This window comes from Chaetodon trifascialis, chromosome 11, assembly GCF_039877785.1.
Source record: "Chaetodon trifascialis isolate fChaTrf1 chromosome 11, fChaTrf1.hap1, whole genome shotgun sequence".
NCBI lineage: Eukaryota > Metazoa > Chordata > Actinopteri > Chaetodontiformes > Chaetodontidae > Chaetodon > Chaetodon trifascialis.
The window spans coordinates 4,856,700-4,873,667 of NC_092066.1; the positions used below are offsets into that span (position 1 = coordinate 4,856,700).

The 16,968-nt window shown below is 44.5% G+C and overlaps 1 protein-coding gene across 2 annotated transcripts in view; it reads left to right on the top strand.

Annotated features, from left to right (window-relative positions):
• The window catches only part of cadm3 (cell adhesion molecule 3), an 84,738-nt gene that overhangs the window by 35,481 nt on the left and 32,289 nt on the right, over positions 1-16,968 (top strand). For both annotated transcript variants that reach the window (XM_070973768.1, XM_070973769.1), the window contains exon 3: positions 4,161-4,310. In XM_070973768.1, the coding sequence (XP_070829869.1) occupies positions 4,161-4,310 (150 nt within the window). The remainder of the gene's footprint in view (positions 1-4,160; positions 4,311-16,968) is intronic.

The following is a 16,968-nucleotide window of genomic DNA, read 5'->3' on the forward strand; positions in this document are numbered from 1 at the left end:
CCACCAGTATTTCACGTCAACACACCAGAGACAACAAACAACAACCCGACTTGACTGAATATAATTTGGAGCCTCAGATATGAGGAACCGAGCGGACCTCTGGTTTCATTATTCCACCTAAAACCGCTAATTGTCAATCTTACAGTTCTGTTTATGCACAGAACAAACACTCAGTGTGTGGTTTGCTTCTTTGCAGTGAAGGAACTCCTAATAGCGCTCGCTTGCAGTATTTTCTCACTTTGGGCCGACTAGCTGTTCGCCACCTGCATCCAATCTTTGTGCTAGGTTAAGCATGCCCTGACTGCAGCTCTGTATGTAACGCTTAGACATGAGATGGATATTGATCTTCTCATCTAAGTCTCAGAAAGAAAGCAAATAGCCTATTTTCAACAAAAATGTTGAAACTATTCCCTGAAGTTTCCCCCCCTCTTTTTTCTTTGTCATCATTGGAGGGCCCTCGAGTTTCTCACACTCCTTCTGTCGCCTCACGAGCTTCTTCTCTCCCCACCCTCTTATTTTAACACACACACTCCTTCCCGCCTGTTTTATCACACCCCCCCCTCCTCTACATACCCTCATCCATCCATCTCTCTCCCTCTCTCTCCTCTCCCCCTCCCTCGGCTTGCTATCCCAGCCAGCCTTCTACCTCTGCGCGCTCTCACCTTGTTGCCAGTGAGGGAAAGTGTAAATTGTGTTGCTTTAAATACCCGTGTCTTCCTCGGGCTTACAGCTTGAGGTGGGGGGAGTGGATGTGAGGAAAGAAGAAAGACGAGCGAGCCACAGTGTTTAACTTAACGTCTGCTAAGGATAGATAGGTCTCTCTTTTCATTTTTGCTGCTCGGGTGTTTAGCCCGACTTAACCGTTTAAACTCTGGCTGAACTTCATTTCCCCCCTTTAACTTTGCTCTTAAGTAGCTTCAAAGCTAAGAAGAACAGCTGTATCTGTATCTGAGGCTTAGAGGGGTCATGTGCTAGTGGTGAGCGACTCTGCAGTGTTTGTGGAAACCAGTTTGGACCGGCGGACGGTTCGGGTGTGTCGTTAAGGCAGTCAGGATTTCAAATAGCCTAATCTCTGTGGCGCCCCTCTTAATGACCGCTGCAGCTAACCCCACCCACCGCACCACATATAAGGAGCATCCATTTGAAATACTGCTAAAACACACACCATGCAGTTAACTTCTGCCCACACGGTGCTCCAACTAAATTAAAACAAACATATCTGTGATTAGTATTCAACCGATATTGTAACAAGGTTGCCGCCGTGCTTGTATACTGTACAACAGCAAGTGATTTGTATGCATTAGTGGAGCTTTAGATTTTGAGTGCAGTTTAATTATCATTAAAGCGTTTAGGCCTCATGCTCAATAAGAGCGAGGTTAACCTTTATTTATTAGCTTGCATTAACTGAGACCTTTTGCAACCCGCCGCACGCACAGTGCTGTGATCCACTGAGCTCTGCTGCAGTAGCTGGGGGTTAAATGCCTTGCTCGAAGGCATTGCAGCAGTGCTAATGAACAAACCACGAGCGCTGCATTTTACTGTCGGGTTTGTGCCGCCAGTTTGATCGAAGCTGCGATCTTCCAGGCACCTTCTCTAAACATTTAGGCCACCGGTGCCCCAGATCAATAATTTGAAATGAAAATAAAAGACCCTGAAATGGCCAAATAATAAATAGACAAACAAATGTGTAGAAATGACAAATGGAGTTTGGCTTCTTCAGCTCCTCTAGACCTGTTGAGGGGTCATAATTTATTACAAGATTTCGAGCCCACAAGACTTTTTTAATGTGTCTTTGTTTTCAACTGAGAGTCCGTAGTTTCCAAGGACCCAAAGTCTGAAGAAATGTGCATAATATGATGCCTTATTTACCAAAAATATCTCCATTTTATATGAAGCTGAAACCACAAGAAACATCATGGATTTTAATATTTTACTGTGTCAACCTTAAACCAAATTAATAGCTTGATGGGACGAGCAGATCATGACATACATGACGCTGGACGTGGACAAGTGAAAGCTTTAAAGATATTTAAAAAGAAGGGGAAATTATAGTTGAACAGGTTAAATGAGCTGAGCGAGGCATGTCCATGGGAAAGGCTAAATATTAGAAACTGTAAAAATGTTTTCACTTAAAAAGCAGACATTTTCTGCTCGTCGCTGGAGAGCCGCTAATTGACCACTGAAAGTGCTTTACCAGCGCCGGTGTCACTCTGAGCCTCGAACACAGGTTGTTCTCCTTCAGAAACGCCAGCTCTCTGCGGCGGCCGAAGATAAGACACAAGTTTGGCTAACTTGTCGGAGCTCATTGTGGTTGGCTTGATGAGTGATGCACTGGGACAGCCAATTTACCCAAAGTGTTCATGCCAAGTAGAGGAGCTCTTGCGATCAGCCGCAAGAATTAGCCCAAGATGCTATTAAAGGAGACACTAATCCGTGGTGCACTTGACCACACATTTAGCCCTCAGCCATCATGGTGCTTAGATAAACTAACCACAAGGTCAGGGCTGCAGTGAAACACCACAGAGAGCAAAGGAGCGACTTAGCTCTCACACGAAGGACTCTGGAAGTCTCCGATTGCCGTGTGAATGCAGGCAGATAGCGGCTTTACCTTTAAGAGCTGTAATGGCTCTGGATCCTCTTAGCCCAGAGTCAAACCTGAGTTTTTCTTGTTTTCTCTTCTCATAATTTTTATTTTCTGAGATGCTGAACTGGACATCCAGCTTTCAAAAAAAAAACCCAACTGTTGCTCCCTGCTGCTCTCAGCTCATGTACTGCAAATGTCTTTTTGATCCTACATGCAGTTAGTTTACTCGCCTCCTCTTTTGCATCCTCTCTTTGCGTGTGCCCCCCCACCCCCACCCCCCCTTCATGTCTTGATGGGAGTTCCGCCGAAGCACACTTAAGCAGATGTTCTTCCTGGAGAGAAAAAAAAAATCAATTCCACCGCCAGTGCAAGGATGCGATAACGCTACGCACCGAATATAAACCTGTCTCCCGCTTGACAATTTGGTTCCAATTAAACTATTTATACACGCCATATTTTCAGGAGTGAGGAGAGCGCTTTGAGGCATATCTTCTTGTGAGATGTTCCCTCCGTTGGCTTGGTCTTGTCGTCAATTATGCCATGTTTTTGTTTTGCTTGAGATTAGGTTGAGCGAGGTCTGGCACGTTTCGAAGCGAGCGGGGAGGGAGGGGAGCGCAGAGCGCGCCTGGGTGCACTCAGAGCCGCGATAACTTAGCGTGGCAAAAAGCGCCATAGTGGGCATGTTGGGTATTACTTACCCTAACGAGGGCCTGCGTGTTTTAGTGCTCGTCTCTTGTTCTGATTCACGTAGTCGTCTGCAACCCTCGCTGAATGCAAAGAGCGGAATTAGCCTGCACCATCACCCGTTATCAAGGGGGTACTGTTAAATACCATAATTTGAGCCAATTTGAATACTGTTACACACCCAGACAGTTCACCGTTCAGTGGTTTTTGTGGTGTTCCAGCTCGAGCTCCAGCCTTTGGAATCCCTTCATTATGCTGGGTCATTTGTATTCTCTTTCTCTTTCCCTCTGACCTGCTCATTTCCATAATGCCTGTCCCGTTTGAGCTTGTTCCGTACCAGCCGATACATATGCACGGTGTTAAAAACTGACACAGATATTGACAAAAGAGGGTTACAAAGCCATTAGAGGTATAAGACAGTGCTCTTGTTGTTGCTTTGACCTGTCGAGAGCCACTGTCTGCCGAGGTCTCTTCATCTTGGCTGGTCCCTCAGGTCGTGCAGTCTCTGGATGCCAGGCCTGCTACTGACTCATCGCTCTTACACTGGCCTCGCAGACATACAAGCAGATAGCCATTTGTCTGCTTTTTTTGTCCCTCTGACAGCATGTCCGTGCGCATGTGTGCATTGCGTCTTTGCTTTCAGAAAGACAGATAGAGATATATAGATAATCTGACAAGCAGAGAAAGAGATGGGCGGGGGGAGATGGAGAGAGGGGGAGAGAGCGAGGCGAGTAATGCATTTTGTGAGTTTATCTGATTTGTGTGTCGGTGTGTGCTACTATTTTTTGCTTGTATTTTCATATGAGAGCAGTGTCTTTCTGACTCGTCTCTGTCGCCTCTCTGTCGCTCTGTCTCATGATTTTTCTCCACCTCTCTCTCTCCTGTTACCTAGATGACGACCCCTTGCAGCCAGTGACCTCAGATGAGACGGTGTCCGTCGGGGGCACGGTGACATTGACCTGCCGGGTGGCCGAGAGCGACAACTCCTCCCTGCAGTGGTCCAACACGGCACAGCAGACCCTGTACTTCGGAGAGAAAAGAGGTGAGAGGGAGGGATGGAGAGAGACACGGAGAGTATGTCAATATGTTCAAGTACAGCTAACCTATATACCAAACGGAGGGAATGAAAGTGCTGTCTGGATTATGTTCGCTGGATGTTTGTTCCAGTCCAGAAAGTCTGACATTTCTATGAGATGTAGGGTCGGGAAGCTGGATGTGATGAGAGACCTCAGTAAAGTGGGGTCAGCCTCATAAACGCCAAAGTCTGTCCCTGACTTACTGGGTGATGAAGTTACACCACTGGTTGGTCGATCGTTGGAGTTTCCTCATGGGTCGCTGCTCTTTGTAGTTTTGGTCAAATATTTAAAAAGTCGGGGCTTCGCGTGCTCCAAGTCCGTGATGACTTTTTCTAATAGTTAACCAAGACCGCGATCTTTCCCTGAGTTTAACGCACTGCTCATGAGTCATCTGCAATAAAAAGTCTGCAGATCCTCTCAAAATCCGTTCGTCGTGACACAGTTTACATGTCATTTCAAATGTTATATATCTGTATAAAATCCACATGCAATTAAATCCACTTCTGTTTAGACTTCTAAATACATTCCTTTTGGCCACATCTCAAATCTGATTACAGTCCATTTTGGTTTTCCCAGACTACATGCAAATCAAATCATGCGCCCCCAGACATGTGAATGAAAAGCATTTATTTACTATAAGAGAGACAAATGTTACGTATTCTTCTTGGGCTTTCCTTCACACCCCTCCCTCATGCTCGCTCAGACCAGCGCTCTCTCACCCACGCAGATCATTGAGCGGTAGAACCAATCGGGGATCAGATAATTGCCACGCCGGCTCGGTGCGCCTTCGGTATCGTCACGTGTCGAAATCACAGGAGCCACATTTCTGTCTGTCATTGTCAGCTACGGCGGCTCGTCTCAGCGTCGCTTTAGCTGCTGTTATCGCAAGGGAGGAGACCACGTAGAGGCTACCTCCACAGACCGCTAACTGATGCAGGAGAAAAGATTAAATATGCATCTTGGAGAGATGGATTTAAACCTTTTCAACATCTGGTTAGAATGTTTCTTGAGGAAATGTAATTCAGTGTGTCTCGAAAGCTCCTCGGATGCATTTACACTTTTGAGATCAGACAGCTCTCTGATGTGCACAAGTATGAGGTAACTAAGTGTAAATAGGGTGTAATTTGGTTTAAAAAAACAAAACAAAACTCATTATAATGCAGATTGGTTCCATAGGACTGTGTTCAAATGACTGAGACACAGTTGCAGTAAGAAATAAGATGTCTGCCACTACATCTTTGCTGAACAAGGCACTAATAATTACTTTGTACACACTGGGTCAAAAGCTTTGTTCAAGAGAAAAAGCCCTGAACAAAGACATCAGAGCACTGAGATGGCAAACAACATGTTATTATAATATTGTATGGTGCCAAAAGTGTTCAATAAATGCAGCAAATGAAAACAGAGAACAAAAATAAACCTCAGGCTCTGATGGGCTAAAGTGCGTCAATGTGTCCAATTCAAACAGCGACTTTTTAAAGGAAAACTGCCTCAGCTCTTTAATAATCTGTTTTATGCAACTTGACGGCCTGACTGTCTGGTAAGCCAGGCCGGCTTAATAATATTTTGAAAAGGGAGACTTCCCACTCCTCCTCCTACTCCTTCCCACATCACACAGCAGACCTTGTATTTTGAAAAGCAAAAATAGGTGAGAGGGACGGCGAGTGGTGGGAAAAAAATGACACTGACATTATAAACATGGAGCTTTGGTGCTAATGATCACTTTTGACTGTGTTGGCTAAAGCCCATGGTTCAAAACATTGTCAAGAGTGAAAAGGAGCATGCACAGCAGCGTGTCTGAGTATAAAAACATGGACATGACTGGGCTATAATTGAAATAAAAAGACATATTCTTATTGATTTGACATGAAATAAAAGCCCTAGAATGATAGTCGGATGATTTTAAAGAAACTTGAAAGCCTGACAAGCTAAAATGCTAGCTCCAACTTTTTGTAGTGTGTCTCTTCTCAATGGTCCGACATCACACAACAGACTTGACTGTGCTCGGGAGTGAAAAGAGGAGAGTCTGGTACAGATGGAGGGAGGGATGGGAGAGCTGGAGAACTAGACACAAGCGTGCTGAGAGAGATAGGAAGACTCCCTCGTGCACTAATACGACACTTAACAGCAGAAGTGAAGTGATAGAGAGATGGAGTTAAGAATGGCGAGAGCACGGGCGGAGAAGTTTTCATCACGGAGAGCCAACATTTTTGCAACAGACAACAGAGAGTGGCGAGAGAGAGGGAGGGAGGGAGGGAGGGAGGTGGGGAAGGACAAATGGAGAGATCAGCAAGTCTTTACTCCAGATGGAGCTTCAACCACAGTGGAGAGGAGAGAGATAGAAAGTGAGGCCCTTCGCTGCAATGATAGAACACTTAAAGGCCTACCTCTACTTTGGGGGGAATTGAGAAGAGTATTGGAGGAGGAGGAGGAGGAGGAGGAGGAGGAATGGGAGAGAATATGAGGAGGAGGGGGTAGTGAGATGGAGCAGAAACTCTCCACTGCAGTGGTCCAGCATGCGCAGCAGATGCTGTACTCTGGGAGGCAGAGAGTTGAAAGACGGAGACGGGAGAGGAGCATGATGGGAGCTCAGAATTCAACCCTTCAACCATGTCTTCTCTTCAAAGTGCAGCAGATGGAGGGAGAGACAAGAGGGGGAGACGGGAAGATCTTTGACGAGAGAGCATATAGAAAGATAGAGGTACGTGTAGGAGGAGAGACAGAGCCTGATGACAAGGGACAGAAAGAGAGGAAGGAGGAGAAAAGCTGGAAACTGGAGACATTTTTTCAGCAGATGGAGAAAATGAAGGAAGGAGATGATGCAACAAAGAAAACCTGAGTGTAGTCTCAAGATTATCACCAGCTAGTTGTTAACCTTTGCTTGCTTTGTTATCAAAGTGACTGCAAAGTTATCATGATTCTCTGCGAATTCAGCTCCTTTCACATCACACATGGTCACTTAATCTATCGCTAATATATCTTCATGTTAGAAGAAGCCGACTTTTGGTAGAGGATTCGTTTCCTCTGTCATATATTGGAGATTATAAGAGAACAGATCCCAAAGCTGCTTTAATATGATTTGTTAACTTGTCATAAAAATGCTCGGCTCCTTCGGGTCGACGTGGAGCTTCGCCATCTCCCACACATGACCGTCCAAGTAATTCTTGCCTGGTAGTTTTCTGTAATTGTCCAGCCAAGAAGGGAAAGGACACACAGACACATTCAGAAAGCAAAATAAAAGACTGGTGGGACCTAAAAAGCGAAGCAGGGTGGAGGGAAAAGAAAGTGCCTGAAAATCCCTCAATGCTCCACTTTGAAAAAGATGGAGCGAGATGGAGCAGCAAGTCAACTGTGCAGTTGGCCCGAACAGCAAAGTGCAGACAATGTGCTTCAGAGCTGATACAGCCAAAGATGGACGGACGAGAGGAAGGAGAAAAAGACCGAAATACCAGCGCAGGAGTTGGAAGGGAGAGAAGTAAGAGAGTTGATTGAAGAGAAGAGACTGGAGAGGAGAGAAAATCAGGACTCCTCAGCACCACATTCCAGCACTGCACAGCATGCACCGGGCTTCTGAGGGTGGAGAGTTGACAAAAGAGGATGGGTGGAGAGAGCAGGGGGAGCGAGGGATGGACAAGCAGCGTGATGAAAGATAGAAGAAGAAGAAGAAAATGATGAGTGACAACTTCTCGCAGTGATGGCTGCCTCGCTGCAGAGTAGAAACCTCTACAGCAAGATCAGACCTGGGAAAACCAGAAGCCAGAAAGACAGGAGGGAGAGAGGAGAAGCCGGTGGAGGAGAGGAGGAGGAGAAACGGAGGGATGCGGTGGAGAAAATGGATGGAGAGAATGAAGACGGAGTGGTGGATATTACTTTGTGGAGGGAAGTGAGAAATGATGCGGCGCATGCAGGGGCAGAGACCTTGGACTTAATTTATAAAAACACTCTTATTCACAAATAATGTGAAAAACGAGCAGAAATCAAAGCCAAAGCTGTGATATATGAATTGTTGATGTTGATGTTGCATAATCACAGGGTCACATCGTTGGATCCGGGCCTCTGCGGGACATCGAAGGCTCAAGATGACTTTTATCATCATTCCGGCGAGGAGAGCCATTGATACCAGTTTAATTTGACCCTGCTTCGTACAGATGAGAGGCCATACGAGGAGACGCAGAGGAGGGAACAGAGTGTGGGCACATTTAAGAGACTTTTTAAAAGCTACGTGGAAGTGGATATCAACACTAAAGTTAAAAAAACAAAGGGACAAACCAGCCTGGTTCCAGTGGAGCAGAGCTAATGAGGGTTCTGCAACTAGAACTGCCCAGATAAAGATAACGCAAAACAGGAAATTAATTGTTAAGGGACACAAAGCCCAGTTGTGTTTATTAAAGCAGATACAATGGCAAAAAAAAAATGTACAGCTAATCCTGTCCTGCATTAATCTGAGCGTGAACATTTAGTGCAAAGGAACCTGTCACTCCATGGTGGAAACAAATGATCTGATAACTGTAGCCAATACGGGATGTTTTAATACATTTTAAGGCCTTAATTCTCGATAATTTATTTTAAGACCCTTTTAAGGAACTGGAGATACCCTGGAGGGAATGTGTGGGAGTGGATGGGTGGATGGATGAGGGGAGGAAAAAAGACCCAGCGCTGCTAATAGAGGAGATTAGACAGCTAGGAAAGCATGAAAACAGATGGGTTCCTACGTTAATGCAAGCCTACCGGGAGAGGGTGAGAGAAATAGAGAGACATTGAGACAAAGAGACGGACATGAGGTAGATAAAGACCAAAACACTGACATGAAGACGAAGAAAGGGAAACAAATGAGGACATTACATTTACATATCAGGCTTTTAGCCGCGACTCCAAACCACAACAGCTTGCCTCTAACTAGTATTAATTCAGTGCATCTTAAGTGTCTGAGTGTCCTCGCAGGAGACTCCACAGTGTCAGAGTGAGTCAGTAAGTCTTAAAAATAGTTTACAAAACTGCCAGCGTCCCACTTGACATCATGGGTTTGGTCACTTGAACTGCAGGCTCAGGGGCAAGCTCGCGAGAAGAGTTCGCACACCCGGCAAAATAATTGGGAAGCTCAGACAAAGCCGAGTGTCTTCTGTACACTGTGAGGAAGACGGGAGGAAAAGACACTGTAAAACCACGACTTACTGCTATTTTATGTTTGAATAAATGATTCATATTTTTCAAACTCAGATGCATCCTGTTGCCATATCTGCGGATTTTTGTTTTTTTCTTTAGTTAAAGACACTTTTCCTTTTTTGGAAGACAAAGTTGTATTTTATTGCGTTCTATAATCTATGAGCCAATTAGCTATCGACTAATGGTCCCGGTGTATTAAACCCAAACGTAAAATGTGAGCCTGCATCCCTCTGGATGCCTTGGATGCATGTGTTTCCTCTGTGTTTTTCATTCCTATGTAATGAAAAATGTTAGCGCTAACATAATTTACTCACATCCTGGAAACTTCCACAGTCAGACAGCGGTGGGCTCTACTTTCCCTCCACGTGCGAAGACAAACGCTCCCACCATCACAAGACAATTTCATAAAATGAGCACAAACTCTGAAATGCATCTTTTATGACGTAGACAAAATAAGATAAAACCGACTTCCCCCCCTTCGTGAAGGATTATGAGACAGCTGCACAAATTGGACGCCGTATATTCACTTGTAAGCTAACGATTAACTTTCCACTGGAGAAATAAGGATGAATGAGGATATCTGTTTTGGTTGGTTGCTCCTGAATTAAAAATTAAAATCTTTGGGGGAAACAGCCTCAGAAAAATGTTTGATTGAAGAACTAAACCAAGGTTATCAAGGATGGAAGGCAAATGCATCTGCCCACTGTAACACCTGGACTCCCTGAATCCACCGTCACGTCTCCAGCTGTGTCTCCACCGCGTAACACTTTGCTTTTTTCCCATCCCTTATGCACAAGGACCTTGTTACATACAGTAGATTTTAAGTTGTGTTCATTCAATAGATTTCAAGAGGCCGGGCACGCGTGTCTTCCTCAGTGAAATGCACCCTCATGCAGATTTTACAAAGTGTGCAGACCATAAAAGCAGACATGCAGTGCAAGTACTCAGAATTTGAGGCTTTGCAAACACATTTCCTCACCAGGAAAACAAACCTGTGTATTTCCTTCTAGCCTGCCTATAATTTTATTTATTTGTCATGTGTGGTTTCCGTCCTTTCAATAAAAGCCTATCAGCCGACATCAGCCAGGCTATCTGCCTCTGTACGATTTAACAAGGAAATGGATCTCTGGTGATTTACAAACCATGGTGGACGGGGAAGCTCTCACCTAGTGGGAGGATATTGAGTAGGCAGACTTTAAATGTGTTGAAGATGACTGTAACTTGTAAATCATTTCATTAAAACCACACTAAGCACAGTGTTAAGCAGGGCACAAAAAATATTGAAATAGATGATAAGGCCCCCAGCCAGCCTCTCATAGAACGAGACAAACTGACAATGACTGCTGAAGACACTGCGAGACGGTACTCCAAATGCAGAGCGTGAAATGTTTTTTGACATTTTCTGAAAAACTATTGATCCACATCGCATCAGTCAAAGTTTTCTTGGTGCCTGGCAAGGCTCTCTGGAGAATGTATTAACAACAACCATCACAGGACCGAGAGACTGCAGGAGAGACGTTTGAAATCGAGCTCTTGAAAGAAGGCTTCTTTGTATCAGCTGAACTCTATATTTCTGCATGTGTCCTTAAAATAATCATGTGTAATGGAAGACAAGTGCGGGGAGAAGAAAGGGACGCAAATACAAAGAGGTTAAAAATCCAATTTATTTTTGGGGTTAATGAAGTACATGTATGAAAAACATCCCCTGTGTGATTCAGAAATCAGCCTTTTGTCTCTCACCTGTAGAAAGATACCTAAAAATCAATAAACCAGACATAAAACAGTACAGGCATGCAAACATTGGTGCTTTATTAGTAACCTTACAGCATTTTTATTCTTGGAGGAAGGAGACAGTCAGAAGTCTGATGCAATCTTTTCATTTTTAATTCAATGAATCAACATTTGGGCACATTCTGGCCTCTTTAGGTGGACATGGTGATTTGTAGACGACTGCAGCAGATCAGTGATTGTGTAGCTCGCTTCTCTTTCATCAGGTGTTTACCTGCCAGCCGGCACATTTCGAGAACAGGTGTGCGTTTTTCTTTTAGTTCTGCTGCAGGTTTAACCCTGACCTGGAGATTTCACCAGGCTGTGTGGTGTTCTGGCTGCGACGCGTGTTTTTTCCGTCCTCCTCAGGGCTTCATACCCTACTGAGAGCGTTTTGCCTGCCCAGTTTTGTTGACTTCCTCAGATTTGGTTGTTTTTTTTCCTTGATGTTTGTGCTTCTATCATGGGTAAGTAGGCTTGTAGTTAAATGGGTTTTTTTTGGCTTGTTTTGTGTTCATTGTCAGTCAGCACAGGGTGTTTTATTTTGAAAAATTGTCTGCCGAGCAGAGCGGAGAGCCACTTCTGGAAAGCTTCTGAAGCACGCTGCGGTGCTTCTGGTGGATTCACAAAAATTGTCTGGAATGGCTGAGATCAGCAGCAGCGGCCGCGTCGCAGCCGGAACATGATGCAGCCATTCCAGTCGAATTTGTGGGTTACTGTTTCTGGCTGAAACCAAAGTCCCACCCTTTTAAAGGCGCAGTAAGCGATTCTGGAGAGAAATATTTGAGGCCAGGGAAAGCCAAAGCATCTCTATCAGACGACCTGAAAACGAGACTCAACCATTTCAAGCAGGGTGCTAGACAGTGAGCTTTGCTCGTTCCTAAAGTGACCGCTAAGTGCTGCTAACTGCAGCTGCCATTAGTTTTAGCTCAGTTAGCCATGCAGCTAGCTGACTCTGCTCAGACTGGAGTCCGAGCTCAGAGCAGAGTTTTGGAGTACTTTCGGGTAGGGATGACCCAGCTGGGAACACTGGTGAGGAGCGGCACCGGAATGGGCGAGCGGGCCACAGAACCGTGCTGAGCAGCCTCTACGGACATCGTAGATGATGCGAAGAGGACAGAGATGGAGGAAGCGAAGAATAGAAAAAGAGAGAGTGATCAAACAAAAGGCAGGAAACAGATTGGCTTTTAGCTGTTGGCAGGAACTTCATGAAATAAAAGGCTGCACGACAAACACCGAGCTGGCCTTCTTGCAGTTAGACTACAAAGAAATATTACCTGGCTTGCTAAAGCATGTCTTGTGTTGTTGCACTTGCTTGACGTTTGGCTGTGTTTGCAGAGATGTCAGCTCACAGGTTTTTCATAGTAAGTAATGTAAACATAATAAATGCCCGTGTACAGATGTTCAACACGCAAAAATGACAATTCTTGCATGTTGATTCAAATCTTGTTTGTGTTCCGAAACTGCTTTTTGTTCCATATGGACAGAGCCATGGTAGGTGTTTCCTCCTGTTTCCAGTCTTCATTGTAAGCTAAGACAACCGTTCCCTTGCTCCCGCTTGAAATCTAATGGACAAATCTGAGAGTGGTATCGATCCTCTCACCTAACTCTCGACAACAAAGCAAATGTCTAGCATTTCCTTTAAACCAGCCTCTTGTACAAGCAAGGGTGGACCACTTGAGTATGTTTAGTCTTTATAAAGACACAGAGAATGAAAAGAACTGCATGCACCACCACACTGGCAAACAGAGGCAATCAAATCAAAGCACTGCAGGACCTCGAGAGACATCAGGGACAGGTGTGCAAATATTTCCGGCTTTGCATTATTCTGATCCTTTGACTTAAAAATTGAGAAGCCAAGTTAATGTGATGGCACGCAGACAACCAAACGCAGCTGAAAGCAGCAGGCTGATAGTGACAGTCATTATGATAATTGCTTCCTTGACTCCTTTTTACTATAAAGGTGAGGAAAGATGAGAAAATAAGCTATGCTTCTGCATTATACATTTACTCTGTTGTGCTTTCTTTCTAATCCCTTTGCACCGGGCTGAGCAGCCAGCATGAGCAGTGTCTTCTCTGGGTAATCTAGCTCTTAGGATGTGTCATCGGTCAGTGTTATTTGCCAGAAATCCCCGATGGACATTTTTCGCTGCTGTAAATACTACATGGCAGGATTTCATTGGCATGTTGCTTGAAGCTGATACACCGTTGGGAACATTTCTCTCTCAAGTTTCAACTGGAACTAATGCCTCCTCCCTTCAATTTGCACCACCTTGGGCAAAGTTTGGTTCATCTCGCTCTGTTTGCCTCCTTCCATGGATTTTGCATACATTTAGGCTGTCGCCTCTATATGACTATTTTTTAATTCTGTCTGAAAGTAGGGAAAGAGATACAAGTGGATTGAGAGGGGGAGAGAGGTGGAGGGAAGCAGGGGAAGGTGGATAAAACAGACAGAGGTGTGTGTTTATCAAGTGTTTCATAGTTGGTGCACTGATCCTGGATCAATTGACACCCTCAGATCAGTGGGAACGGTATGATCAAGGGAAGCCCGCGGTCACTGAACCCAGATCAGCTGTCGGAAAGGACGGATAATTAGGGAGCTGGAGAGAATATTCAGAAACAGATGGGAGGATGGAGGCGACATGTGTGGGAGAGAGAGAGGGAGAGAAGGAAGAAGAGAGGGAGTCTCTTTGGCTGTGAGTGTCAGCTAAATGCCGAAAATGTAAAACAAAAATGAGAGAGTGAGTGATGAGTGATTAGAGGAGGAGGGGTGAGGGAGACGGAAGAAGAAAGAGAGAAGAACAAGGCAAGAAAGGAGAAAGACAGTTGGGAGGGATGAAAAGTGGACGGAGAGGGAAGTAGGAGGGAGAGGTGAGATGCAGATTCAAGTTGAGCCAAAGAGACAGATGAAGAGATGCAGAAGCTGGGAGGGAGATGGAGATGGAAATATGAAAATACTGGTCTGTAACTGATGCACTTTGCTTCAGCAACACAGGTTTCTCCTCTATCGTGCCAATAAAGCACATTTGAATTTGAGAGAGTTTTCGACAGAGTGGAAACTTTTGGTTGGAAAGCCACAAGGAGGCAAGAGGCAGATGAAAAAGGAATATATGTATGTGCACTCAGTGTGTGTAGTGAGAGAAACCCCCCTCATCCTGAATATTTGAAGTTGAAAGAGCATCAGAAAGAATGAGGGAGGAGGAAGAGGAGGAGGAGGTGGAGGAGGAAGACGAGTAGGCAAAAATAGCTGCTGTGACCGGATCAACAGTTGGACCTTTGGGGAGTATCGAGTCTCGAGTTTGAGCTGCAGACAAGAACCGCTGTCTGGTCAAATACACACAGAAGCAGCACAGACACGCAGACGCACTTTGAAACACCGATGTACAAAAAGGTTTGTACACCGATAAGCAGATCCTGTACTCGGTGTGTAATCAACACACATAAACGCTCCATGGTCTCAGCTCAAAGCCCTCCCGACACCACTTAGAAACCCCTCACACTCTCGCAGTCTGCACACACGTAGAGCTGCAGAGTGGAAGAAGATGCTGTTTGCAGAAGTATTCATTTTCACTGTAAATTCTCATTTTAATTGAGTTTCGTTTTATCCCCCGTATCCCTCAACACAGTAACACAGGGGTCTCCTTGATAATTTAACGGCGCCATAGGGCTGCTGGAGATGATCCACTGCCATTCCAGCCTTTATGGCTGTGAGTGGAGTGTCTCAGTCGAGGCTCAAGTGTGGCTCCTCTCTGCAACTTTTATGAGCTGGTTCTACTTTTGCATGCATCTCTAAAACATAAAATTAAAATTTGAATATATACAATGCTGACAGTCAAGGAAAAATGTATATTTATTGATCCATTTCATGAGACGCTTTGTAAAGACTTTGGCTTTATGTACAAAATCTACTTTTCATTTGTGTGTTTATTGTGTTTCAACTGTGAGGCACGAGAACGAATGTCATGTTTTCCCCCTGCTAATAAACACCATTCAGAAAGTTCAGAACCCAAATTAAGATAAAACGAGTAAAGCACAGCTACAAAGTATCTATTACCATTAATTACTCATACATGAGTTGCACCTGTGTTTCCAATAAGCTTTTAAAACATAAACTTCTCTGCTTAACAACTCTAAATGGTATTAGACGCCTGGCAGCTGAGGAAGAGACAGCTTTACTGTTTCTGAAACCACTTTAATTATTTCACCTCTCTCTGTCTAGTTAGCAGATGGCTCTAAACGCTGCGACACCCATGAGCCTCAGCTGATGTCGGCATGGAGAAGATCGCTGTCAGAGGCACAAAACGGCAATGAAAGCAAATTCAAAATGGCCCGATGGTACAAATAGGAACGAGACGCCATCATATAGTTGCCGAATTCCTTCAAAACTGACCCAGAATCTGAAAGTGAACTGATGAACACTGCTGTATGCTTGATCAGGTTTCCACAAATGCATCATCTTTGAATTTAGCTCGCAACAGAAACTTGGTGACCGGATGATTCTGACCAAAATGCTCCTTGGGAATCGTTGATATCGATTGATTGATCTCTCTTCAAGTTTTTTGGGTACACAGAAATGCACTTTAATTTTTATTATTTATTCTAATTGTTGTGTTTTAGCACATTTAGTACCTTTACTAGATAAGGAGAGGAAACAAGGTCCAATATTAACCCGTTTAAATGGACCAGATGACTGCTTTTCTGCTTTTAAACAGTAGGAATAAGAAGAGGAGAGTAGAAGACAAACTTCCGTTGGTTCTGAAAGTTCTAAAAATGTCGAAAGTTAGGATCTCTAAGGCTTAGATATTTAGAGTTTCATGTCCATCCAAGTGTTGGAAGGGCTCCAAATGTCAGTCACCTGACATGTTCTATGAGAAAATAAACTTAGACTTCGACTTTGCAGCTATATTCCTTTACCACACGCACACACATCCCTCGTCCATTAATCCGCTTTATCTCAATACTAAGAAATTCATTACATCCCCTCACCAAAGAAACAAAAGCCAAACAGCAGAGTGTGACCTATTGGCAGACTATTTATGTTACCCACATCGTGGCTAAACAGCGCAAAGCACGTGTACAATTTTCAGGGGCCTCGCGGTCGATAAGCCCCCGTAACTAGATATCAAATCGTTTTTGAAAATCCATCATACCTGTACTCGCAAGCAATATACATTGTTTATAATGAAAAAAGAGAGTACGAAAAAAAGAGAGAAAAGCCTGGAGTCAGAAAAGATTAGAAATGGGTGAGATGTAAGAGAGAAAGACGAAAAGGAACACGAGTGGGGGAGAAAGGAGGGGAGATAGAGGAGAGATGAGGGGAGATGAGGGGAAGAGAATTAAGGAGACTGATAGTTGAGCGCAGGGTCCAGAGGGCATGGATAAGTGTGTGTGAGTGTGTGAGTGACCGTATGCCTCACACACGCCCACACACACACACACACACACACACACACACCCACACACCCACACACAGAGGGTAGCTCATGAAGACAAATGTAGTGACCTTGCTTAGTGATAAGGCATGAAGATAAAGTAGTGTTGGATGAAATAACTGAAAAATATCAAGAGAAACAGAAGTGTGTACGTGTGTGTGCGTGTGTGCGTGCGTGCGTGTGTGTGGGAGTGCAATAGAGATAGGTGAAGAGACAGATTGGGAGATGGAGACAGAGAGAAAGACAAAGAGACGACACAGAT